The sequence below is a fragment of the Chrysochloris asiatica genome, unplaced genomic scaffold (assembly GCF_000296735.1).
Source record: "Chrysochloris asiatica unplaced genomic scaffold, ChrAsi1.0 scaffold00001, whole genome shotgun sequence".
Lineage (NCBI taxonomy): Eukaryota > Metazoa > Chordata > Mammalia > Afrosoricida > Chrysochloridae > Chrysochloris > Chrysochloris asiatica.
This window is the reverse complement of record NW_006408519.1, coordinates 14,867,700-14,875,702: the sequence shown is the minus strand read 5'-3', so window position 1 is coordinate 14,875,702 and position 8,003 is coordinate 14,867,700. Positions and strand designations below refer to the sequence as shown.

Genomic DNA, 8,003 nt, shown 5'->3' with positions numbered 1-8,003 from the left:
CTCCCCAGCTGTAAGTCTTCCAACCTTCTAGATATTCCTTTATATGTGGTTCAGAGTACTGGGACCATTCCCTGAGCCTTCTTGGTCCTGTATTCTGTGTTGTTCTCGGCAGAGCTCATCTCTACACTTCTACCCGATCCGCCATCTTTTTTTCTCTAATACATATATAAAATTTTTAAAAGTGCTGGTGAGTCTATCTATAAGCCTATAAAGAACCAGATAATACAATCTTATTCATTTTTATGAACCAAACACTAAAGTCAGCGATGAAGAAATTAAAGAATTCTACAAACTTCTTCAGTTGAAATTGATCAGACATGGGATCAAGTTGCATTGATAATTACTGGTTATTCTAATGAGACATTTGTGAACAAAGAGGAGGGATGGTTAGTTGGAAAATATGGCCTTGGTGATAGAAATGATGCTAGAGAACACATGACAAAATTTCGTAAGACCAATGACTTATCATTGTAACTTATTTTTTTTAACAACATATATGGTGCTATAACATGGACTTTGTCAGATGGAATGCACAGGAATCAAATTTACTACATTTGTTTGAAGTGATGATGTGAAAAACTCAATACTAACCAAAACAAGGTCAGGTGCTTAGTATTTTTGCTTTTATGCAAGTTCAGGCTAAAGCTAAAACAAATTAATAGAAGTCCACAAGTCCAAAATATAGCTTGCACATATTCTATCTGAATTTTGATACCATGTCAAGAATAGATTTCATGCATGAACACCAATGACAGAAGGCCAGACAAATAGTGGGATAACATCAAGCATACCATACATGAAGAAAACAAAGGGTCATTAAAAAGAAAAGAAAGAAAGAAAAAACTGAATGGATGTCACAAGAGTCCCTGAAACGTACTCTTCCATTTTGTCAAGTAAAATGAATTAACAGAAAATATCAAAGAGCACCGTAAGAGGACAAAGTGAAGTATTACAATGAAATGTACAAAGACCTGGAGTTAGAAAACTTTCTAAAAACATTTCTGTAAAGGAAAGAACTGACAAAACCATTTAAGCCTTGACTTGCACTGTTGCTGGGTTCTATGGGCAACCTGGAACACAGTGGCTCTAGAGGGAAAGCCGTGGACTATGAACAACAAGGTCAGCGGTTCAAGCCCATCAGCTGTTCTTTGGAAGAAAGATGAGACTTTCTACTTTCACAAAGATTTACAACCTTGGAAACTGAACATAGGGTTGGAACTAACTTGACGATACTTAGAAAAAACCACAATGGGCAAATTACTGAATGATGCCAGAAGCATCAAAAGAAAATGGAAGGAGTACAGAGTCCCTGTACCACAAATTATTGATCAGCATTCTATCGTTTTTGGGAGTGGCATATTATCAAGAATTTATGTAACTGAAGGAAAAAAGTTCAAGCTACACTGAAGACATTAGCAAAAAACAGCCTCCAGGAATTGATGGAATGCCAATTAATATGTTTCACCAAGCTGATTCAGCACTAAAAAAAAAGCACACACTGGACTATGCAAAGAGGTTTGGAAGACAGCTACCTGGCAAACCCACTAGAACAGATCCATATTTGTACCCATTCCAAAGAAAGGTGACCCTCCAGAATGTAGAAAGTATTGAGCAATATTACTAATGTCATGAGCAAAGAAACTGTGTTGAATATATTTCAAAAATGGTTACAGCAGTACATTGATAGGGAGGTGCCAGAAATTCAAGCTGGACTCAGAAGAGGATGTGGAACCAGGGATATCATGAATGTCACATGTATTCTGGCTGAAAATAGAGAATATCAGAAAGATGTTTACTTGTGTTCTATTGACTATGCAAAGGCATTTGATTGTGTGGATCATAATAAACTATGAATAACAATGCAAAGAATGAAAATTGTGCTTAACTGTGCTTATGTGGAATTTATACATAGACCAAGAGGTAGTTGTTTGAACAGACCAAGGGGATACTAAGTGGTTTGAAATCAGGAGAGGTGTGTACCAGGGTTGTATCAATTCACCATCAGTCCATATGCTGAGCAGATGGTATAAATCCACTATCAGTCTGTATGCTAAGTAAATAATCTGAGAAGCTGGATTATATGAAGAAAAATGTGGCATCAGGATAGGAGGAAGCCTCATTAACAACCTGTGATATGTTGATGACACAACTTGCTTGCTTAAAGTGAAGTGGACTTGAAACATTTACTGATGATCAGTGAGTACAACCTTCAGTAAGGATTACCTTTCAATGTAAAAGAAGTAAGAATTCTCACAACTAGACCAATAAGCAACATCATGATAAATGGGGAAAAAATGGAAACTGTCCAGGATTACATTTTACTTGGGCCTACGATCAATGCTCAAGGAAGTAGAAGTCAAGAAATCAAATGGCATGTTGCCCTGGGCAGAGCTGCTGTAAAAAGCAAACATGTCACTTTGAGGACTAAGTTGCACTTGGCCCAAGCCATGATGTTTTCAACTGCTCATATGCATATGAAAGCTGGTCAATGAATAAGGAAGACCAGAAAAGAACTGATGCATTTGTATTATTGTGTTGGTGAAAAATACTGAAAGTACCATGGACTACCAGAAAAACAAACAGATCCTACTTGGAAGAACTACAACTAGAATGATCCTTATATATGAGCATGGCAAGATTTCATCTCATGTTTTTTTTTTGGACATACTGTCAGAAGACCCATCCCTGGAAAAGCACATCATGTTGAGTAAAGTAGATGGTGGTGGTTGAATGCCATTGGGTTGGTTCCAACTCATAGTGACCCTTTACCTGGTTTCTTAAGCTGTAAATCTTTACGGGAACAGAAAGCCTCATCTTTCTCTTACATAGCAGCTGGTGGTTTGGAACTACTGACTCTACAGTTAGCAGCCCAATGTATAACCTACTTTGCTGCCAGAGCTTCTTTTGGTAGAGAGTCAGTGAAAATGAAGATCTTGATGAGATGGACTGATCAGTGGCTGTAACAATGGACTCAAATATAACAATTGTGAGGATGGCACAGGACCTGCCAGTGTTTTGTTTTGTTGTGTGTAGAGTTGCTAGAGAAGTCAGAGTCAACTTTACAGAATGTAACAATATCAGCTTAACAAGTTTAACTCAGGCACTGTTCTAAGTGGTTTTAGACACTTGGACATATAAATAAACAGATTGTGACATCTGCCTTTGTGAAGCTTATATATTTATATAAAAGTCAAATAATAATAAAAATAAGATTTTAAAAATGTAAGTATGTGGCAAATAGGAGTGTGGGAGGCAATTTAAAATAAAACAGCAAGGTTGTTTCTCAGAGAGAAAAGATTATCAAATTCAGTGTTTAGCCATGCTGACATCACAAGGGAGAGCTTTCCCGAGAGAGGTAAAAGAATGGTCAAACCCTTTTGTTGGGATATGTTCAGTATGTTTCACTAGGATAAACAAGCCAGCCTGGCTGGAGCAGAGTGGGCATACAGAAGTGTATAGAGGAACGTTCAGGTGGTTTCCAATCTAGTTCACTATTTTAAATTGGCTCTGCTTTGCCACATGTATCCATTTACAGTTCTGATCTGTGTCTACCACACTAGCCCCAAAAGACTTCTTGCTTTGCTTTTCCATATGGTAAATATAAATGTAAATATACATTTATGTATTGTTTCTTTTTGTCAGAGATAACCAATGAATTGCATGCATTTTTAATGGTGTATCCTGTTTTTGCAGCTTTGATCTTGTCAATATAAATTAATTACTAGACTTAACTAAGGAAATTTACAAGGTAGAAACTATCCGAATCAGACTAATTTTTAAGTATTATACTGAGTTTTACATCTAAGACTTATGCATATCAGTGTAATCTAGAAAATTTTAAATAAAATAAGGAAATAGAATAAGGTGTCACTTTAATCCAATTAGCTAGTTGTTACCAATTTTCTAAACTGTTTACAATGCTGAACTCTAAAACATTTCTATAAGTGTCTTTCTTGTCACTTACAGCAAAGTTTTGTGGTGACCCCGGTATACCTGCCCAAGGAAAAAGAGAAGGCAAAAGCTTTATCTACCAGTCAGAGGTTTCATTCAGCTGCAATTCTCCTCACATACTAGTGGGATCAAGCACCAGAATATGCCAAGCAGATGGCTCTTGGAGTGGCTCTCCACCTCACTGTATAGGTAATATTAATTCAAGACTGATTGTGCTTAGTAATAAGAAGCCCTGGTGGGTTAAGTGTTTGGCTTAACAGTGTGTTAAGTGTTTTGCTGCTAATTGAAAGGTCAGAAGTACAAACCCACCAGATGCTCTGTAGGAATAATAGGAGGCAGTCTGCGTCTGTAAAAGCTTTTCAGCCTAGGAAACTTTGGAGGCAAGTCTACTTTGTCCTGACACCTTATGGGAGCAATTCTACTTTGCCCTGTAAAGTTGCTATGAGTCAGCAAAGACTCAGTGGCTGTGGGTTTGGTTTGGGATTGTGCTCAATAATTGTGGAATTAATAGATCATGGTATAATTTAACATTTTTGTTTTTAATCCAGTCACTATGGTATCTAAGTATGAAACACAACTGCAAACTGTAAATTACAGAAACAATTGTCATTGTTGTTAAGTGCTGTTGAGTTGGTTCCGACTCCTAGCATCTGTTAGGTTTGGACTACCAACTTAGTGGTTAGCAGTCCAGTGTTTATCCTACAGCTCTACACCAAGTGTCATAGAAGCAATGAGCATTTTTCAATGTCTCATATCATTTTTACCCTTTAAAAATTTGATAGGAAACACTAGAAATATTTTTCTTAGTAATTATTAACATGAAAAAGAAAAAAAAAAAGGTTTCAGATTGGTAATGTGCACTAACATGTGCATATATATCTTATGAGTTAGCATATCATATTCATGTAAAGTTTTGTAAAAAAAAAAAAAAAAAAATCCAAAAACTGTATAGATTTCAAAATGGCTATAGTACATTTCTGTAATCCTACAATTAAATGCCACATTTAGTAAATGAACCAAACAACCTATTATACAAAAGAGCCAATCAGAAATGACTGCACCTGCCTACATCCTTAACTGTGTTTCCTGTGCGTGTCAGTGAATAACTCAAATAATTTAGTAATGACTTTGGAAAAGAAATGTTCTAACCTTCTGAGGACTAGTACTGTAACTAAGAGTGCAGCTTAGCTAGTAGCTCTTTGAGCAAATGATCCATGTGTGTGTTTTTGTTTGGTACCCTTTGATTTTCTTTGGTGCTGTATCCTCAGAGTAAGTTTGTTATTGACTGATTCAATATTGTTGTTGTTAAGTGCTGTCCAGTTTCTTCAGATGCATAGCAACTCAGTAAAGGGTTTTTGAGGAGTGGTTGGTGAGTTTGAACTGCTGACCTTGCAGTTCAAATCAACCTTCCAGCCTAGTGCTTACCCTACAGTACCACAGCAAGGGTTCAAATTTCAAGAATTACGTAATTCAATCTTTCCATGGAGAGATACTATTTGATATTATTAGAGCTACTACTATTCAAGCTATATTTTTACCAAAGTTCCATTCATTAAATTATAGATGGATTAAAATTGTTTTGTATGAGAGACATGCGTTGATTACAAATTATAAAGGAATGATATATATTTTAATGTTCATTTTAGAACCCACACGAACCTCATGTGATAACCCAGGAGTACCACGACATGGGTCTCAGAACAATACATTTGGATTTCAAGTGAGTATTTGAGATAGCATTTCCCTTTGGTATAAAAACTGATGAAAAGGTTTTTATGGTTCATGTAAATAAAATCCTGTTGGTATATAGAGAAAACAGTTACACTAAAATCTCCACTTATAAACATATACAAAAGATGTAAAGCAACAATACTGGGTGTAAAAGAACATTGTTGTTGTTGTTAAGTGCCCTCAGGTTGATTCTGAATCATAGCTATCCTCTATAGGGTTTCCAAGGAATGGTTGGTGAGTTTGAACTGCTGACCTTACACTTAGCAGTCAAGTGCTTATCTTACAGCATCATAAATTAAGGGGAAAGATGTTTCAAGAAAAGGTACAAACTAAACTAAGAACACAAGAAAGGAACTATAGGAATAGCCGTGAGGATTAGAAGGAAGTGAATGAGTGAACACTAAAGGAATGTATGGGCGCAATGAGGAAAAGTAGGGGTGGAAGTAGTTAAAGGAAAAAACTTCCAAGATTAAATGAATATATTTTAAAAAGTGGTTATCCAGCAAGGCAATAATTGTATATAAAACGATAATATTTTTTCAAACATTATCAATGATGTGGGATATTTATGAAAAATTAGTTTAACCATAGCTTATTATTACACAATATATAGTTGGATTGTTATGCTAGAATTTCTTAGCATGCCCAGTCGTGTGTGACCGACTTTCTTGTTCTGGTTCCAATTTAGATTTTTTGTAGCGATTCGGCAAGTTTTCCCATACAGGGGCATAAGGAGAGCCAAAGTGCATTCTGATTCTAAAAGGAAATAGCCAATTTGCACATTACTCAATTGCCTTGTGTTGCAGGGGTTTCTAAATTATGCTATTCTGTGTGAAATTCAGTGTGAACCTGAAGAGCATCTATTTCTAAAGGAAGTGCTCATCAAAGTGTCATATTTTGCTTGCTAAATATAGTTTCCATTTATCTACAGTTCAGGCACAGTATGAACACTGATTTGATAGTGTCTCCAATTCTCCCAGTTTGCCTCAGTCTTCTCACATATAATAATACCAAAGTATAAAAAAGTGTCTTAGTTTCCATTATATATGTTTTAAGAGAACCTTAGACTCACATCATCATAAAAGCTTTTATCAGTTTATCTAATTTCTGGAAAACTGGACAACTAGTTAAATGACATTAGGCCTCATTCTTATAGACAAGGAAGCTGAAAAAAATAATTGTGTAACTTGCTTTGCTCATAGAGTAAGTCAATGACAATATCCTGGCAAGATACAGCATTTTGATGTGACTGTGTTTGCAAGAAAACAGGATCACTCTCTGGCAAGTAGGAGTTCTGTATTGTATTCTTTGAGATAATGGAAAATGATTGATTGAATACAGAATAGTCATCTAGCGAAATGACTAGAATCATTGTGTCTGCATTTTAATATATGCAACATATAAATCTAACTGGTGTAAGTATCTGTATCAGTTGAGAAAAACTCTTGCTTGCATGTAACAGAAACCATATTGAATTAGTTTAACCTTAGTGGCATTAATAGCTATTGGGACATGTCCAGGACAAAAGAAGGAATCTTCTTTTGTGAGTGACAATAATCAGCTCTGGAATCCAGAGACTGAATAGTAGCCTGTGTTCTTTCCTAGTTCTTTGGATTTATCTGTCTTATTTCTCTCTCTTTTCAGTTTGGGCATATATCTAAAGGGTGTCACTTTTGTTTCTATTTCATGCATATATAGAAAATGAATAATTATCACATTCTTAGTTCCAAATTTCCAGAGAAAAAATTTGAATATTACAACTTTTGACTCCACCGTGACTGTGATATAAAAATGCAGCTATTGAAAACCTACTTCTGGAATGGACAAAAGTTAAGGGAAAGTTATAAAATGTACACACACACAAATCACCATCTTAATTTCTCTCCAATTGCTCATTGATTCACTCTCTTTTCCTTTATAGATTTATATAGTAGATTATTTAACACCTATAGCGTAGTGGTTACGAATCGGGCTGCGAACCTCAAGGTCAGCAGTTCGAAACTGCCAGCTGTTCTGTGGGAGAAAGATGAGGCTCTCTGCTTCCATAAATATTTACAGCCTCGGAAACCCTGTACAGGGTTGCTATGAGTCAGAACCGACTCCACGGCACATAACAACAACAACATAGAGTTATTAACATATAGGGGTAGCATAGTTGTTCTAGAAGATAAACAGTGGACTATGAACCACAACTTGCATTTAGAGTCCACAACCTACTCCCTAGGAGAAAGATGAGGCTTCCTGCTTCTGCATTGATTTACAGGTTGGAAACCTTATACTATGAATTTGCTTTAAGTCAGAACTGACTGGATGGCACTTAA

General features: G+C 36.0%; 1 protein-coding gene across 2 annotated transcripts in view; it reads left to right on the top strand.

Annotated features, from left to right (window-relative positions):
• Positions 1–8,003, top strand: part of CSMD3 (CUB and Sushi multiple domains 3) — a 1,928,297-nt gene that overhangs the window by 1,875,028 nt on the left and 45,266 nt on the right. For both annotated transcript variants that reach the window (XM_006830658.1, XM_006830657.1), the window contains 2 exons: positions 3,967–4,140; positions 5,598–5,671. In XM_006830658.1, the coding sequence (XP_006830721.1) occupies positions 3,967–4,140; positions 5,598–5,671 (248 nt within the window). The remainder of the gene's footprint in view (positions 1–3,966; positions 4,141–5,597; positions 5,672–8,003) is intronic.